Source organism: Lasioglossum baleicum, chromosome 10, assembly GCF_051020765.1.
Source record: "Lasioglossum baleicum chromosome 10, iyLasBale1, whole genome shotgun sequence".
Classification (NCBI taxonomy): Eukaryota; Metazoa; Arthropoda; class Insecta; order Hymenoptera; family Halictidae; genus Lasioglossum; species Lasioglossum baleicum.
In genome coordinates this window covers 7,296,067-7,316,083 of record NC_134938.1, presented here as the reverse complement: position 1 = coordinate 7,316,083, position 20,017 = coordinate 7,296,067, and the positions used below count along the sequence as shown (strand labels likewise).

General features: G+C 41.9%; 1 protein-coding gene across 7 annotated transcripts in view; it reads right to left on the bottom strand.

Annotated features, from left to right (window-relative positions):
• Nucleotides 1-20,017, bottom strand: part of LOC143212712 (uncharacterized) — a 182,997-nt gene that overhangs the window by 145,513 nt on the left and 17,467 nt on the right. For 2 of the 7 annotated variants that reach the window (XM_076431781.1, XM_076431782.1), the window contains exon 7: nt 2,174-3,958. The exons of 4 other annotated variants lie outside the window; for them this stretch is intronic. In XM_076431781.1, coding sequence (XP_076287896.1) covers nt 2,811-3,958 — 1,148 coding nt within the window. In that variant the 3' untranslated portion in view covers nt 2,174-2,810. Of the gene's footprint in view, nt 1-2,173; nt 3,959-20,017 lie in introns of those variants that run through there. One more of the 7 variants, XM_076431783.1, reaches the window with a different exon arrangement.

Below are 20,017 nucleotides of genomic sequence, written 5' to 3'. Positions count from 1 at the left end.
TCAGTTTTATTGTTCGTGGCTACGTCATTCATTCTTTTCGTCGGAAGACTTGCAATACTACTTCAGAACACCGTATCGCGCCGAATCCTAGAGGACAAACAAAGCTGAAGACCTTATTCTGGCTAACAGGAATCTAACCGTCGAATTGTAACGCTTTACCATTGTTGTTTATTTTGTTGTTGGCAATTCTTATAAATATAAATTTCTCGTACTGACTTCCTCGAACCGGTGTCCTCGACGATGCTCAGCTTCTTCGACAAGGATTTTATACGAAACTGAAACTTGTAGATGATTTGGTGTTTCCGTCGAAAGAACAACAAACTGTGATGATCCAGAACACTTTATTGGAAATCTTAGCGTTCGGAACAAATGCATGATCAATACTTCAGTCTGACGAGTAACTGGTTAAAAAATAGCAGGAAAATAAGATACGCGTACTTACTAAGTACTTACTAAGAGATAAAAAGGTATCGCAAACATTTGGTAAGAAACATAGAATATAGTAACTGTAACGCTTAAAGCGTAAATAATCTTAACGCTATATAATTCTTAAGTGAAATAGGTACAAAAATATACCGTGTTCGACAGCAGGCGAAAGCGAAAGGATGATTCTCAACGATAATTGCCATTTTCGGCATAGAAATGGACATTAAAAATAAAACTACTAACGTTTGACATTACAAATTTGAAACTTCTGAACCAGAGTGACGTATCGTTGATCGCAAAACTATTACGAAATGAATGAGTTGATTCATTTATGTGTGCAAGAGAGGAAATCGAAATAAACGCGACTTCGTTACATTTATAAATAGACAGCGGATTCGATGTATTTATCATAAAACAGAGTAGGCGTAATTTCAAACAGTGAAAACATTAGAAGAATTTATTAAATCTATTAAGAAAGAAAATAAATTTCTATTTCATTCCAGTTATTTTGCATAAAGATCCGCCGCCTATCTATAAGGAAACACAATCACTGATGCTCAGAAGTTCAAGGGTTAATTATTCGGAAAAAGGGGATGACGCTGGCTCGCGGAACAAATGTGGCTATTACTCCCCTTCTCTTGCAAAGAAGGTGAGAAGTGGCTGCTTCTCTCCCTCCCGAAGAGGAGAAGCAGTAACATCTATTCCGCGAGCCAGCGGCGCCCAGGCCTGCCTTAAACATCCTTCCACCTGTTGCCGGTAAACGCTAGCATACTACTTTCGCTGGCACTAGTAAGACTACTTCAAGATTTTAAAAAACGATTGAACTGAAGAGAATATTTTTGAAGAAACGACTTAGCCAATAGACTCGGAAGAGTCCGAGATCGAGATCCAATCCGAGGTCGCGGTCGCTGGGCGATCGTCGATAGGTGACCGGTTGGACTTCCGTTTTTCGCGGAGCTGTTGATGTGTCGCTTATTCACGGTGGTTCCGACCGTGGATTTGTTACAAGTCTCGCAAATCACGGATCTCTCAGGGCATTTGTATATGATATGGTAGTCGAGCAGTTCCCTATCCGGGAACCAGCGACCGCATTCACATTGGTACGGGCGCATCTTATGAGGATTATTGTAGTCGGAGTTTGGATTCTTCGGGCAAATGCGGTTGACGTGTGCGACCAGGTGGATGACCCCTTGACATTTCTTGTCGCAATATGGGCAGATGTACCGAGCATTGAATTGCTTACAATTCTCCGTGTCTATCCACTCGTTGCTGGTCGAGACACTGCTGCCGCCGCTGGACAATCTGCGCATAATTTTTCGAGTACTCGTCTTGCTTGTATCGATCTCGTCGCTAAATACGGTTACTCGAGTGCCCACCACGTCGTCCGACCTCACTCTAGATGGTCCAGGTTCCTTCGACTTCATTCTAGATGATCCAGATTCCTTCGACCTCATTCTCGATGATCCAGGTTCCTTCGACATCATCCTAGATGCTCCAGGTTCCTTCGACCTCATTCTCGATGATCCAGGTTCCTCCGACCTCAATCTAGATGGTCCAGATTTCTTCGAACTCATTCTAGATGGTCCAGGTTGCTTCGACCTCATTCTAGATGGTCCAGATTCGTCCGAGAGCTCGCCCGGAGTCGAAGTATTCATTCCTCTCGGTCTCCATGAGACCTCGGGACCCAACTGTCCAGCACGCGATAGCAAATTATGGCTACACAAAAGGTTTACTCATTTACTCGCAACTGCTGAAACAACAATAGAATACAGTCTTTTTTATTGGATGCCCAATTGTCGCGTGCACGGACGTACAAAAGACAAATACGAAACGAGTAGAAACCAAGAAACCAGGGGATATATGCCCAAACCGGTCGGAATTCACGGGAGAACACATAACAAAAGAAAAGTACTTTGTTGGCGGTTAGTTTTGTATCGTTGATCGCAGAACTATTACAAAATGAATGAGTTTATTCATTTATGCGTACAGGAGAGAAAATCGAAATAAACGCGACTTCGTTACATTTATTATTAGACAGCGGATTCGTTGTATTTATTACAAAACTGAGTAGGCGTTACTTAAAACAGTGAAAACATTAGAAGAATTTATCAAGAAAGCAAATAAATTTCTATTTCACCACAGTGTTATTTTTTGCATAAAGATCCGCCGTCTATTTACAAGGGAACACAGTTCAGAAGATCAAGGAATAATTATCCGGCAGAAGGACAATCATCGCACAAACATTCTTCCACCTGTTGCCGGAGCACGCTAGCATAATACTTTCGATGGCACTAGTAAGCCTATTTCAAACGAAACGATCTTGTGCTATCGAACATTTACGAAAACGATTGAACTCTGAAAGAGAATATTTTTGAAGAAACGACTTAGTCAATAAGGTCGGAAGAGTCTACGGAGATCGCCTGAGAGTTCGAGTTTGCTGGGGGTACGTCGATACGTTTGAACACGTGTTTTTTCACGCAGTTCATCCTGTGGCGCTTATGCACGGTGGTTCCGACCAGGGATTTGTTACAAATCTCGCATATCACGGTTTTCTGGCATTCGTGTCTGATGTGGAAGGAGAGCAGTTTCCTTTCCTTGAACCGGCGACCGCATTCACATTGGTACGGGCGCATCTTATCAGGATTGTTGTAGTCGGAGTTTGGATTCTTCGGGCAATTGCGGTTGACGTGTGCGCCCAGGTGGGTGGCCCGGTAATAGTTCTTGTTGCAATATGGGCAGATGTACCCAGCATTGAATTGCTTACAATTCTCCGTGTCTACCCACTCGTTGCTGGTTGAGGCATTGCTGCCGCTGGACGATCTGCGCACAATTTTTCGAGTACTCGTCTTGCTTGTATCGCTCTCGTCGCTAAATATTCGAGTGTCCACCACGTCCTTCGACCTCATTCTAGATGGTCCAGGTTCCTCCGACCTCATTCTAGATGTTCTAGGTTTCTCCGACCTCATTCTCGATGATCCAGGTTCCTTCGACTTCATTCTAGGTGTTCCAGGTTTCTCCGACTTCATTCTCGATGATCCAGGTTCCTTCGACTTCATTCTAGATGGTCCAGGTTCCTCCGACCTCATTCTAGGTGTTCCAGGTTTCTCCAACCTCATTCTCGATGATCCAGGTTCCTTCGACTTCATTCTAGATGGTCCAGGTTCCTCCGACCTCATTCTAGGTGTTCCAGGTTTCTCCAACCTCATTCTCGATGATCCAGGTTCCTCCGACCTCATTCTAGATGTTCCAGGTTTCTCCGACCTCATTCTCGATGATTCAGGTTCCTTCCACTTAATTCTTGGTGATCCAGGTTCCTCCGACCTCATTCTAGGTGTTCCACGTTTCTCCGATCTCATTCTCGATGATCCAGGTCCCTCCGACTTCATTCTAGATCTTCCAGATTTGTCCAAGAGCTCCTTCGGAGATGAAGGAACAATGCGTCTCGGTATGTCTGTGATCTCGGGACTCGGCTTTCTAGCACGCGGTCTCAAATTCCGGCTACACGAAAGGGTCACTCGTTTTCTCGCAACTGCTGAAACAACAAGAGAATACAGTCTTTTTTATCGGATCCGAATGATCGCGTACGCGGACAAACGAAAGACAAATGAAGAAACCAAAATGAGAAGAAACCAAGAAACCGGGGGATAGATGCTCAAAACCGTTCGGAATTCCCGAGAGAATAAATAATAAAAGAACAGGAGATCGTTGGCGGTTAATTTTGTTTTATTAGCGAAGGTTGGTACACGTTGATGGAACGAATGCTTCGTGGAGCCGCGTGTTTTTCGGCATTCCATGGACGGTGTGTGATCTTGGCGAGCATGGGTGTCCCCGCGTGGATTACGTGAAGGTGGAATCTGAAATACCAAACAGCTGATCAGAGGGCGAACTGAACGGACTCCCGTGTCGGCGAATGATCGTTTAACGTGTACGCCTTGTGTTGGAAATCATTGAAATCGTTAGACAGCGGATTTTATGCGTTTACGACAAGAATGAGTAGACACGGTTTGAAACAGTAAACGCATTAGAGGAATTTAAAAATACTGTTATTTCATTCTCAACCTATTAAACGGATTAACAAAGAAAATAGAAAGTAGTCACTTCGGTTTGTTGCAATTCAGGTAAAAAAATTTTATTTCGCCTAAAGATCCGCTGTCTAAAATCATGAATGGAAAATGAGTTACGATTGCGAATCGATTCGGACTTCTAGTGATACAAGGAGAACTGTATATTATACAGGATGACTCTGGGAATTGGGACAAGTTCCCCTTTTTAAGTAAAAATAGAGACAAATGATAGAGCACCTAGGATCTTATTTTTTATGCGGACGCACCGATGCACCCGCCAGGTGCAATTGCACTTTATTCTTTAATTGCAACCCACTCTCTTTGTTAAACCAATCGATCACAACATGTGAGGCATGGAGAGCAGATGTGATGTATTCGACCGAGAGTAGGAGAGGAAGGGATATCTTGGTCCTGGTTCCAGATAAATATATACGTATTTTTATTCAACTGGGGCAACATTCGTTTCTGGAGAGGTAACAAGTTCGGCGACGCCGATCTCTTAACGGAACAATTTCACAAAACGCCGGTTCACGGTGTAACAATGAAGCAACCCAAAACGATGTTGTTTGACAATATGCATCTGTTTGAACGTAGTGTTTTAATGAAAGTATCAATGTACCCAGTAGAACGGTCCTTCCTCTTCCGAGTGTTAGACACCGGACAGAAATGGCCTGGTGCTTCTTGCACGCGCGTTCGGATCGTTTTAGCGGGTCGGAAATGTACAAGGGGGTCGTTGCCGATGTTTCCTCAGGCTGCTGCTGTGGAGGAACGTTTTCCCACAAACAGGACACTTCTGCGTCCTGCCGCAATCGTGCCTCACGTGGAAGATCAGATGGGACTGTTTCGAATAACAGGCACCGCATTGACCGCAGGAGTACGGTCTGCTCTTTTGCAACTGGTGGCAGGTCGACCGAGGATTCCAATAGCAGAAGGTCTTCTGGTGTTTCTTCAAGTGGCCGGACAGGGTGAAACCCTTGCCACAGTATTTGCAATTGTACTTTCTTTTCGTGTCGTCCGCTAATTGCTCTGCAACATTATTAACCAGCAATTGATCAGTCGCGTTCGCCCGATTAAAGCCGAACACGCGCTCGCGAATACCGTTCCGGATTTATCATTGTGCTTCGTGTCGTTCGTCGACGTGACTGCGAGGCTTTGCACTCCAGATCTTGTTTTGTACTCCGGTATTGTGACTAGGAGTGAAGAGTATCAATCAATTAAAATTTCTGGCAACAACTTAATATTTTTAACGACGTAGCCGCGAACGATAAAATTGAATCATAGTCGTTGCTGCTACAGATAAGATCCTTCTCAAAAAAGCACAAGCTGTTGGGTCCAATTTTGAGAGTCATTCCGAAAGGTGTACAAATACTTTGTACGTCGGATACTTCTTTGTTGCTTAAGGAAACAAGTTAGTAGAACAGTCGCGAAAGGGTGAATTCGATTTACAAACATTGGAGTCCGATTCGCAAAAAGATTTGGAGTGCAACTCCATAAACGACACAGAGAGAGAGAGAGGACAGGAGAAAGTGTCCTCCGATTCGAAAGGTCTTCGAACGACGAACCATCCGCACTTTGATCAGTATTAATTCGTGCATGAGATAACGACAGGGATAGCGATGAGGTAGATGAAGAACGGGAAAGGATGGTGTCCAATACTGCGTTTATTTCGATACATTCAGACTCAATCTTCGCTCCCTAATACATTTAGAAGGAGCTCGAGGAATACTTTAAAGTATAAACAAATTATTAGAGAAAACGTCAAGTACTTAGCATAGTACATAGCACTTGGCATCTTGTATGATTCAAACCCGAATCGAAAACGTTAACAGTTTCCAATCCGAATCGAAACGTTTTATGCCTTACAAATATAGCTATATTCAGTGTAGAATTTGATCGAACCGTTGCGCCGCACAGTGCGTCGGAATGCCCGTTTTTTTTGGACAAAATTCCATATCTTAAAAACTATAAGTCATATAAAAAAATGTTTCAAATAAAAGTTATAGGGTATAAGGAGGACTATATGATGATTGTATTTGTTTGGTATTGTTGTAACCTTGAAAAGCTCTATGAAGGTCACTTTTAAAATTTCATACGTACAAAAGTCAAAAGTCAAAATCGACTGTTTAGTAACGTGTTTATTTTCGTACGATTTTATAATACATAATAATGATAATAATAACCATTTCTCGAAAATCTCTGCGTACGTGGTTTCTGGGTGTCTTCCTAAATAAATATTTTTTAAAATTAGGGGAGCAAGCAGGAGCAGAAAATTTTTATAGAATTCGGTAAAGAATTGTCCTACGAATATTTTCTACCAAAAATCACAAGACATGTTTTAGCTTTTTTGAGAAAAACTTAGTTAAAGTTATAAGAATTTTCGATTTCGCGTTTTAACAAACGGATCACTTTGAATCAATAAAATACGATAAATAATAATTGTAAAAACCGTTAGGGAGCCAAAATAATTAGTACACACCTTGAACTAAATGATGCATCGCAAATTATTCAATTTTTGGCTTTTCAATATGTTGTATAACGTTTTCTAAAGATGCGCGTACTTGAGGTTATAACACAAGAAAAATTGGCGTGTCGGATTATGACGGAAGGAACATGTTTTTCTGCAATCGATGTTCAGTTTTTTTTCTGGCGAATGTTCATGAATAAATGGTATTTTTAAAATAGATTCATGTAAACAGATATACATTCTAAAAATATTGATTTTTTTATTTTTGCCCTCTTGGCCGACGCACTGTGCGCCGCGAAAAATATTACTATTTCAAGTCTTCTGGGTTCTTCACGCGTCTCTGCTCAGATAGCAGCGATGCAGCTTATGATTGCGAAGGCTACTGCTGTGCAGGAAAGTTTGACTACAGACGTTACACTTCTGTACTCTGCCGCAGTCGAGCCGTATGTGAGTCCTCAGGGTCGACGGGTTACTGTAACGGGCTCCGCACAGGACGCAGATGTACGGCCTCGCGTCCTTTGTCTTGAAATACATCGAATGTGGATTAAAGTAGCAATAGTTATTACGGTGCTTGCTGAGAAACCTGGAGTGCGTGAACGTCTTGTGGCAAAACTCGCATATGTGCATCCGGTTCGGTAGTTCCGCGTCCAGAAAATCGTTCATCACTCCTGAAACACCGGTCGAAAGCAGTGAATTAAATGCGGTACACAAAGCGCCGTTTCGTATGAAGTCGGAGCCGGGCAACTTCTTGCCATGCATTAAAATACTTCACTCTTTCCAAATAATAATTGACAAAATCAGTTATCGCTGGACTGCGGATCTTCGTATATTTATGGCTTCTAAAAATGTCCAAAAATCGTTAAAATATAAAATCCCACAGAATTCAGTACGATTTTTATTTATTTCAGAACTACGAAGACTGCTACCATTGAAAGTAAGATTCTACATGATTCTTAAAATTTGCCTACAAAAATTGAGAATCGCATCAACATCCGCAGTCTAGTTATCACTGTTTCAAATAATAAGAGTAAAGTCAAAATGAACGAGTGGTAAAATCAAATATCTGTTACAGTCTCCATAAATATTTATACAGAAACTGAATTCCCCTCTAACACTTCAGCTTCGCGGCACTGACACTTCTTAACAGACTACAGCACTTCGCCCACAACGGTCATCCGGTAGATGAAGTGATCTTGGAACACGGCATGTTATAAGTTATTATCAAAGTCCGAATGGTGGGAGCCAGCTGCCCGGCTCGGTTTCAATCATTTCCCGTCAACCGAAAAGATCAATGAGGGATTTTTTATCGATCGCAATTTTTATTTAAACAAACTTTAGTAATATTTTTCGGCGCTCAGGTTCGATCAAATTCTACACTAAATATAGCTATGTTGTACGGCATATAACGTTTCGATTCGGGATCGAATCTACCTACAACATAGCTATATTTAGTGTAGAATTTGATCGAACCTGAGCGCCGAAAAACATTACTAAAGTTTGTTTAAACAAAAATTGCGATCGATAAAAAATCCCTCACATTGATCTTTTATCTAGCAATTGTGACTACGTAGGGGCCCCAAATGTGCATTAGGGAGACGTGATTCGACAGAAGCGGTGTGTGAGTGTGTCACCACTCTCGCTCGAGCCAGATCCACACCCTTAACCTGTTGCGACCCATACTAACCATGAAGGAACAGTTTTACATTCGGACTAGGTTTTCGATCTCTGCCGCTGAATGCTGACATTGTAAGAAAATGTTTATTCAATGTGTACAAAAGCTACAAGATTATTGGTTGTGCAGATTATGTATCGTATGCGAATATTATCGATTAGATTGGTAAGAAGTAGCGGAGAGGGCTGAATGCTAACTGAGAATACGTCACTTTCAGGTCTGTGCGTTGGTATTGCTATTGGTATTGATAACAGTTCTCATAATTATTATTATTATATATATATAATATGTACATACAAGGTGGGTCGTTTTAAACAGGTTACTTGAACGACTCGCTTGCTTTTGGAAGAGAGTGAATCGGATCAAACTTCAAGGACGGTAAGATTTGTTTACATTCTGATAGAGTGTTACATGAAAAAACGCTGTCAGAATGTAAATAAAAATCCATGTCGTTCCATTTAGAAAAAGAAACAATGTTGACCTACGTATCTCCTTGACGCCTCCATCCGTAGAAAGATTAGCATGACGTGCCCCTCGGTACCAAGTTAGTTCGATCTAATGCATTTTCCTCCATCTTCGAAACCAAGCGAGCTGTTTGGGCGAGCTGTTTCAAATGCCCCACCCTGTACATGTATAACATACTCTTAGAACCTCGTAAACTTCAATATTTAGAATGTCGAACGTATTATACCTTTAACACGGGGAAATTTCGTATCTATACAAAACAACATAAGACTCGCGCGTGACATTCTCTGGCCACGAAAGGAAATTTCAACGAAGTCTCTACATCGCCAAGCCAGTGGCGCACCCAGGGGGGGCCAGGAGGCCAAGTCCCCCACCAAGAAAAAATGTTTAGCTTCTAAAAATAAAATCGCGGAATAGCTATCGACACATACGTTGGCTAAAAAAAAGAAAAGGTCATCACGCAAAACCGAGGGCTGCGTTCAACTCGGCTCCCCCCAAGATTGCATCCTGGGTGCGCCAATGCGCCAAGCAACAATCTTTGGTCCGCGAAACAAAAAAGCAACGATCACAAATGCCGGGGGCGGGAGGGGGTGTAAAAATTAGAAGTCGATAGGGTCCAAAACAATTTCGTTCTTCATGGAAGCAACGATCTTCAGCGAGGACGCTAGATCGTTGTTCCCCTTGACTGCCAGCTTGTCGACTATTCGTCGGAACGGACAGTAACGGGTCTTGTGGTTGTAGAGACTGGTCCGGTGCAGGAAAGTTTTGCCGCAGTGCGTGCATCTCTGCAGCTTGCCGCACTCGTGGCGCACGTGCCACGTCAGGTCGTTCTGCCGCGAGTAATTCGCGCCGCAAACGGTGCACGCGAACCGACCGACTTTTCCGGTTTTGTACAGCTGCGAGTCGGGGTTCAAATAGCACCGGTAGTTCCAGTGGGTCTGCAAAAAGCTGGCACTGGTGAAACTCTTCCCGCAACACTTGCAGATGTAGCTACGCGTTTCATCCTGGGATTCGAGTGCAGCCGAGTCTCGTTGCCCGATCTCTGCAACATGATCAAACCGTCTATCAGAGCCGCATCGTGATGGACCCTTGCCGTTACTCGATCTCAGAGATTTCAGGCTCTCGCGGCCCGGTATCCTACAGTCCCCCACAGTTTGAGTGATTTTTTTGCTGTATCACTCACTTCTGCAAATCAATTTCACCCTTTCAAGTATTTTCAAGTATTTTTTGTAGAGCAGAGATCGAATCAAAGAGATGTACATCGAACACTTATTTAAACGTAATTACTAGACTGCGGATCTTCATGCAAAATAAACATATTCTGCATAGATCGTGGGAAGCAGTAGTTAAATAGAAATTTTTTTCACGTTGAAAACAACATAATATTCTTAGATTTTTTTTTAATTTCTTCATAAATGCATAATGATCCGCAGTTTAACCAATTCAACGATTTTGAGCAATTTTTCTAAAAACACGGCACCCGCGCGACTCGTAGCTACAACGGCGAGCAATTCAATTCTGGTCAACTTCCGAGGATTTCTCGCCATTGAATCGCATCGATAAATGGAACACTGAAGCAGAAGACATGAGACGTGATTGGAATATTTTTATTGCACTTGTTGGTAACAAATTGTCAATGAAATTAATGTATTCTTTGAAACGAATAAATCGACACAGATTTCTTATCAAATTAATACATAAATGACAATGATGCTCATTGAATGAAAATATATAATGTATAGCTTTTGAACGAATTGCGACGAATAATTCTCGTACTGTGATTACTTTGATAAAAAGCTACACAGACTTTTCATAAAGTAAACACATAATTAGAAATTGTTTTCGAATTATTCCATTTGATTAAAGCGTTGAATAGAAAAAATAAGACTATGTAGTTATATTATTAATTTTTTCGAGACATCTTTTTCTATGGCGGTAACAGCTCGCTAAATAATAAAATTGTTTCCCGCACGTTGGGCACACGTTAACTTTCCCGCAGTCGTTAGCTCTGTGCGACTTGAGGGTCCGTTGACAGCGAAATCCTCTGTTACACGACGGGCAACAGTAAAGGACATGTCTAACCAATAAGCTTGGCAAAATCTCATGTTCCTCAAGTGACGACTCTGAAACAAAAGCAAAACATACGTTCGTTTAGGTTACGTCTGCATCGCACGAGCCATTCGATTCCCGTGAAAAAGAGAGTTCTAGTTGCAAAATACAACGTATATATGGTACACGAAGATACATTTCGTTAATGTACTGGGAACAGTTGCCATTTTTACCTGGTTCATAAAATTTCCATACTCAATTGTTACTATCATTACTGTGCGGCGCGATACAACCGTAAAAATCACAACTTCAGCAAACAGGCAGAGTCGCCAGATCAGAATTGTCTCGCATCAGGATTAGTCACGTGACCAACGCGTCACGTGGCCGTAGAGGGGGAAGCTAGAGCTGGGAGACAAGTCTCAATCTGGCGACTCTGGAAACAGGCAGTGAAATCTATTTATATTTTATTCTAAATTCTAATTCTACAAAAGCATTCATCCGGTAAGAAAAGTGCTGGTTGTTAAATGTTTGTAATAGTTGTAGGACTCGCGTTTCAGAAACTCCTTCAGGGATTGTTTATAAAATCGGCGAGATATTTCTGTTACGGATGACGAACAGTTGTTCGATATCATCTCTGGCAGGAACCGTCCTAGATAAACGAACAAAGCTACCCTAGATAAATCTACATAACTGTTTAGGGCCGAAACATACGCACGACCAACTGGTCGTTGACAAAATACGAATGTTCACTTGTTCACAATTTCTAACGAGGTGAATCGCATACGTGTATCACGAGACATGCTTTGTAAATAACCAAATATGAGAACAACGAGGAATCAGATCAGACTTTCGGAGACTTTCTCTTCCACGTCGATCCATTGTATTCCACGACACTACCATATCAGCGTATATGTATAGTTCTAGCATCTATCGATATAACACATAAATTAGCATAGAGAAGAATACTTGCGTTCAACCACGATCTACTGACAACAATTTCAATTCATTTCCTACTAATTAAGCGAAAGTGCCAGCGTGAAATTAACCAAACAACTTGATAACCACCTGGCTGGTCCACCGAAACCAACAATCCTAACCGGTGTTCATCGTAACTAAATCGCAGGAAACACGTCGCTCTGTTACTCTGCTCGGTATCCCTTAAATGTTTACTATTACAGTTAGTCACTAGCAATGCTAGTGACTTGCTCAGCCGGAACAGTATTCCCTTGGCGGACGACCTGTGAAAATGTTCACAAAAGGAGACATCTCCGTTTCAGGAAAAATGAAAGATTCAGGTGTTCTATTAAATAACTATAAATTTATTAATTCACATACGCAACGATCGCTTAGAAAATATATCGTATCGTCGATACAGGAAGTATCTGTATTTCACAGGGTGCGGTTAACGTAGGTCGTTCAAAATATGAGTATCGAATAAGTACAAAATTGTATAAAAAAAAGCTATACACAGCGAATCACTGTACAGTGTTCACTCCGTAAGTGTCGCGAAGATCTCTACCGTAACTGTTAAAATGTTTACCGTCGTATTCGTCTCGTTTTTCTAATTGAAACGACACCAAACACGATGTAGTTACGGTCGTAACTACTTGTGCATCAGGGGAAGTCAGGAATTCGTGTACCTCTACCGTAATTGTGAAGTCCGAAGCGAGGGGAGAACATACCCTTTCTCTGTCAGTACACGATTGGTCACGTGACGTAAGCACGACAGAGAGGTGGAGAAGGTAGAATGAGGACAGAGATTTTAATCTGGCGACTTGGAAAAAGATTTCCAATGATTGGAAAAAGAAGTGGTTGGGAAATCCACCTTTCTTAGTATATTGAATAGATTAAAAGTAATATAATGATACATTTAATTTATTCTAATGTTCTTGCTGGTTTAAATTACACCTACTCACTTCTATCATAAATGCATATGATCCGCAATGTACTAATGACCGTAGCAGTTGATGCGACGTAAAACAAATAATAAATAAAAGGACACAACTTGCGAGGCACGTTGAGTGCAACAGTTACGGAGAGACAACAGTTACAGAGAGACGACTGTGGCAGAGAATCGATTAGCGTTCCTTCTGGTCGACGATCAGAAACAGATCCTCGCCCTTGTGCCTCCGTCTGATGTGCGTGTAAATGTTGGGCGCGTGTTTGCTCCTCAGACCGCAGTAAGGGCATTGGAACTTAGGCTCGCGGCCGCACGCGGTTCGCAGGTGCGTGTCCAGCGTTCGTTTGTTCTTATAGCCCTGCGAACACCTCGGGCAAACGTGATTTCTAGATTCGATCTTATTCATCGTGTGCCTCTCCTCGATCCGGAACGCGGGATCCATGAAACATCCGAGGGTCAGGTGCCGCTTCAAGTGGCTCTGCGTCGAGTAAGGACCGTTGCAGAAGTTGCATCGAAACTCCCCGGTCTGCTGATCTCGGGGCAATGCTGTAACACACAAGCGACACTTGATGTACGAGCTGATAGCTTGCTCTTCGAACTGGTCGAAATTCTCTATAAAACTGGACCACTTTTGACGAAAGAGACTTCACCCTGCGAAGAAAGAATTGACCAGTGTCCTTTTTACCTCGTCCCCGTTGTCCGATACTCCGACCGTATAATACATATTTTCGATTTCTTCCAGTGTCACCAGAGAAAATCATCTCTCTCGATACAAACGATTTCGTCGTGAGAACCGCCTACGATCTCCCGTGTCGAACGAAGAATAATTTTGAAATTTGAGAAGCTGCTGTGAAAGGATACCGGATCAATTTCAAACGTAATTTCCTGCTGAATTCGATCCTGCTTGTAATCTTACCTGAACGAGAAACGAGTCGTCTGCTTCGTTTCTTTTAGAAAGATTTCGGTGAGGCTGTACGATATCTGTCCAATCGTTCGGCTTCGAGCGTCTACAAGTAGAAACGAAGATGGAGGAGAGAGACGTGTAGACGAGAAAGGTTTCGTTCAAAGGTTCTCTTTATTTACAATCGATAAAAATTTGCAGTATCCGATGAGCAACAACTGTTACACGATCTATTGCTCAACGACAACGATATACCTTTTAGTCTCCTCACTGTGTAAATCGACATCTCAAATCGGCCTCTCTCTCACTCTCTCTCTCTCTTACATAGAAATATATCTCTTTTATGCACATCGTATCGCGACTAAAAAAATAACACTTTGTAACTGTAACAATGTCGATCGATCTCGTACATATATCTTAATGAATAAAAATCTATTCGAAGGGTTCGCCACCTCCGGTTGAGTTAACAATTAATTCCGCGTTTACGCGATTAGGTGAATATAGAGAAAGGCGTCCCGCAGTCCGTACCTAGACTCAAGAAATAAAAAAATTATTTGTTCTTTTTTTTTGGTCTCTCGGTGTTTCGTTGCTCGTTTGACGAAGAGCTTTGGCCACCTGGTAAATGGATCACAGCTTGCGAGACGTTCGATACGTATATATATATACGTATATATATATATATATATATATATATATATATATATGTATATATATATATATACAGCGTCACACGCACACACCGCCATTGCGCGCACACGTACACGATCGTTTTATTGTACAGAATAACTTACAAATATATGTATATTTATATGTATTACCGCGCTAAGCTACAAAAATAGGAATATTATTCATTTGGCATTCGTCATCAAATTATTTGGCAGTTCGTATGTACACATACACCAATTCCTTAATCGTCAGCACGAACAGACTCTCTCGCTATTCTCTTGTGCAGCTCCGGGTATCAATTTCGCGAATCGGACCCGAATCTTCTTAAATGCAATGCAAATATACGTTAGGAACAATCGTCGCCGTGTTGAGGATTGCCAATATTCGAATTTATCGGTCAACGTTGCTGAAACCACTCGTAACAAGAGAAAAACGCTTTGGCACCTCTTTGCATTTATATAAATTTATATACATACATATATGTACCGGGTGTCCCAGAAATGTCGGAAGGCTGAAGCGGCTAGTTCCCGAGGTTATTTGAAATAACTTTTTTCTTTGCGAAAATGTTCTCTGCGGCTTTGTTTAGGAGATATTAAGGAAAAAGGGAGACCAATCAGAGCGCGGCTATAGCGAACAGTCCAGCTGTAGCCGCGCTCCGATTGGTCCCCTTTTTTTCCTTGATGTCTCCTGAACACAGCCGCGTAGAAGATTTTCGTAGAGGAAAAAATGACTTGAGATTACCTCAGGAACCCATTCGAGGTTTTCCGACATTATCGAGACGCCCTGTATACGTATATATACAACGATCAATCGAGAACGATAGATTTCTTATGTAAAAAGTATCACACGAATTATACAAACTCCACGGTTCGCGTTCGCTCAATACAGAAAAACTCGATTTACAATATAAAATATAGTAAACAATTGACGCGTTTGTACGTACGATTTAAATCCTATCTTATAAATCCCTTTGGCATTCCTTTGGATAACAACAGGTAGGAAGAAAATAGTGACGGAGAGTATTACATAGAACAGCCGGAGAGGAAACAATAAATCTTCGCAATCGGGAAACCGTCTAATAAAGATGTACGAATAGTAAGCGAATATTTACCTTGTGAGCCGCGTCTTTAGTTTTCCAGTTATGCGTGATTACTTTTCGAGGGCCCACGCGGATACGATACAAATAAATTAAGAGAATCGCCTCTCCTACGCGAAACGAAGCTCGCGTCTTGAAAGTTTGCGCGTTCTCAGCTCTAACAGTATCGACGAACGTTTGCCAATAGTTGAAAATCAATAAACAAGGTCGTAGAGTACATTAGCTTGCGACTAAACAGGAAATGCAATTCCGGAGAAAAATTTATAGATGTTCTAAAAGGTAAAACAGCAATTTTCTCTCGACAGAATATTTTACGTATATATTAATAATAAGACGTTCTATCTACTACGACTGCTATTGCGTGATAATTAGACTGATTAAAACAATTTAACCATTAGCACTCGAGTAGTGCCTCTGAGGCGCCACTGAAAGTTGTTCACATTATTAATGGACTGCGGATCTTTATGCAAAATAACATAAAAGTAATAACATAAAAATTAATTTCATCCCTTAACGACTTTGTTACATTAACGACAACATTGCAACATTCTTAAATTTTTAAAATCTTCTAATGTTTCATATTTCGCCCAACCAATTTCCTCATAAAAGCACAAAGACCCGCGGTCAAATTATTAAATATATCAGTATCTAATAAGTTACTAAACAATTATGCATTATACCAATTTCGTACCCATAAAATTTTAAAAATCATAGGGAATGGAAATATTCTAGCTAGGAAGAAGCGTTCAATTTTCCAGTTGAAATAGTTGGAAGAAAAGTGATCATTGCATTTCCCGTCGAAAATACTGTCTCTCCGTCCGAGAGCAGCCTGCTCAGAGTCGCCACGTTGTGTCCCCGCTCTAGCGTCCCCTTCCACGGCGCTATTCCCCCACGCATCCGCCGTCACGTGACTGACAGAGAGGGGAAACTGTTCCACTCGACAGGTGGTTAGAGCTGAAGAGGCTAACGACGTGATCCGAGAGCGAAAAATTTCCGCGGGAAGATTCGTGTTGCGACGTATGAAAACGAACGCGTGTATAGGTAAATTTTCGAACGGCGGAAGCTATTTAGCGACCGAGCCGCCGTGAATATTCAGGATGTGCTGCTTTAGATGATCCGGTCGGCAGAAGCACTTTCCGCAGAGGGTGCAGGCGAACGTGTACCTGGACCCGAGTTCCCCGCACTCGTACCTGGAGTGTCGCGTCAGAGAGGACCGTGACCTATATCCGCGTCCGCACATGACACACCGAAATCTCAGCTCGCCGGCACAGACAGCCTCCGTCATGGGGCTCGCTGTAAGCATACAGGGAGGCTTTTTACATATGGGTTCTTCTGTTCACCCGAAATCGCCGCGTGAACAATCAACAATTCTCACGTTCTCGCGTGTCCGGGTCGAAAACGTCCACAATGATTTCTCTATCGCCCATCCCCCAACCCTTACTTCCACCGCCGCCGCCGCCACTCCAACCCCCTCCCCCCTCCCCTCTTTCTATTTCGATCACCACTCTCACTCGCACGACAATGCATCAAAGATACACGACAGTAGAATCTCGAAGCGGGTACTCGATCTCTTGACAACGACGAAGAGGGGAAAGCTCGAGCCAAGCATGTGGACGATATACGGTCAAGGCTTAAGCTCGCTCGAAAAGAAGACTGCGGTAAGGACGAACATACAACGCTAACCGCGCCACAACTGGTGTCACGTTTTTCTCTCATCCCTTAATTATGCTAATTATCTTCGTTTAAGTAAATATTGCGAGAAAGTCAGTATATCGTGATTTTTATTGAAAAAAAAACGTGCACCATATTGTGCACGGTTAGCGTTCTCCGACGACGGAAAGGATTCCGGGAGAGTGAGTTTCGACTTGTGTATGGGAAAACGTTCGAAGAATGATTTTGAAAGTTGCGAATGGAATTCCGTGGTTTTAGAACCGCGAGACAAATATAGAACAGTACAACACTTGTTAGACCAGTATCGATTCGTGTCAGCGAGGCACTCGCGCGCGCAGTCTTCTTCATTCCGAGCCATTGTTATTTACATGCTGCTCCAAAAATGAATTGCTTTTTATTAGTCTCTCCAATTTTTACACCTGTGTGATACTTCATTAATTCAACCCAACGTAAAAAATGCCTCCTTGTATATTGTTTCACCCAGCACACACGTCCATGAAACATGAATGTGGACGAAAAAAAAAAAAAAATAAAATAGAAAGTAAGAGATCTCGTAATACGAAAAGTTACAAACCGGGAGTTCCGAAACGAACTCTCGACACGTGAAAATCACGGGAAAAGCACTCGGGGACACGTTCGATTATTATTTCATTGGATCTCAACTCGAAACGAATATTGCTACGCATTACAATTAATGATTCAAGCTTAAATTCGTGGCAAACCATGAGCCAGCATGCAGTACAAGGTCAGACGGTATTTGCGTGTCGATGGTTGTTGGTACACCAACGGAATCATTTATTTCTGATCGATTCAAAAGCAACGGGAACTTTCTCACTCTCTCTCATTCTCTTTTTCTCTCTCTCTCTCTCTCTTTCTCTCTCACTCGATTCGTTAAGACATTGTTGCATATACGAGCGTCATGGTTCGTAAATGAGAATTAGTACACAGGAAATTGAAGCCGGTACCGCGGAATACAATAGAGATCAAATTGAAATTCCAAAGGTACTCTCTCCATGGACTGAACAAGTATGAAAATTAAAAAGGACAAACTATACAATTATATACAACGATGATCTGTTATTTCATATATATATACATATATATATATATGTAATAATTACAAGAAATAAAAGCGAAATTACCTTCGATCATAAATAATTATGAACTTGTTAGAATTTTGAAAAATTAATGAAATGAAACCGAGAGATGTTTCGGCGTACAAAAGAGCACACCGTCTGTTGCGGTGCGAACGATAGAAGGTGAGGGAACGAAAAATAATATATCGCGAGAGTTTGTTCTTGATAATGGATAAAAACAAACGTGCCTGGAAAATTATGATTTACGGCGTCCAGGTGGCTCCTAGATGATCCACGGTGTGGTCCTGTCGCTGCGATCCGATGTCGTAGCTATCGGATGTCGACTCTAAGAAGCAACTCCGCAGCTTTCTCAACCCTTCAGAAGCGACGTGGTCCAAGAAAACCGCTTCGATATTTGCGACTACACTTCGGCAAGATAATATACCGTGATAATCAGCTTGGTCGATTAATTGAATAGTCAGCGATGATCGATCTAGCGCGACCCGACAACGACAAATTAGAAAAATGACCGCGTATATACGTGCAGCGACAACGATTTTTTCTTCGAAGAGACTTTATGGTACAAATTTCTTGGAAGCTTTTCTATTCGAAAACACAATCGTTTTGCAACGGAACAATTATAATGGCGCCGGCCATTTTGCAAGGAACACTAAATATATCGAAGTAGTGGTTCTCAGAGTCTGTAGAGATTTTTCTTTTTTTTTTTGTAAGACATCATTGTCGATTGTTTAAACAGATCCTTCTGAAAATGGGTTCCTGAAACGTGGGATGGTGGAGGGGTGTGCTCGCAGAATGATAAGAGACAAGGTTTTTCATAAAATTCCATTTATTGTTCTTCTTAAGCTCCACTCCATCGGCCGATAGCTGGAACCTCGGACGACAACTTCCGGTCGACGAGCCAATCACGTTCGAGAGATAGAAAAATCAAGCCGGATCGAATCTTTACGCGCAAGTGAGGAAGCTTAAGTTTGCACGCGAGAAAACGCAGCTGTTCGACGAAATTCGAACATCCATCCGTTCCGGATGTGCTCCGATGGAAGATTTGCTAGATGAGCGCGGCTCGCGGGTAAACCGGAAGTACAATCTTCGAAATGTGTATCGAACTGAAAATATCTTTAGAATGTTACCCGCGAACCGGTCGAGTTTTTCAGAGTTTTCTTACAGACAAGACTGACCGGAAAAACATTACTGCAACACATGCGACTGGCTGTCTTTTTTGCAACAAACGATCGTTTATTTTATAACAATATTTCGAACGGTAACTCTCTGGTAGGATTGTTTTACAAATAGTTAACGATTTGCGCCGATTGTTCCCGAGAGCGGAATAATAACGCGTAGCGTGTACAATTTTGAATTTGGACCGTTACAAACATAATTCTCTCGCGTAATTTCCAGATCGAATACAAAACAATGAGGGGGGGAGAAACAATAATTTTGAAACAGTCTCGGAAATCTGATTACTGACAATCGCTCGAAGCTACAAAAACTCGCATAGTTAAATGTCCAATCGATTTGGCATACTACGAACAGAAAATGGCAACGGTAC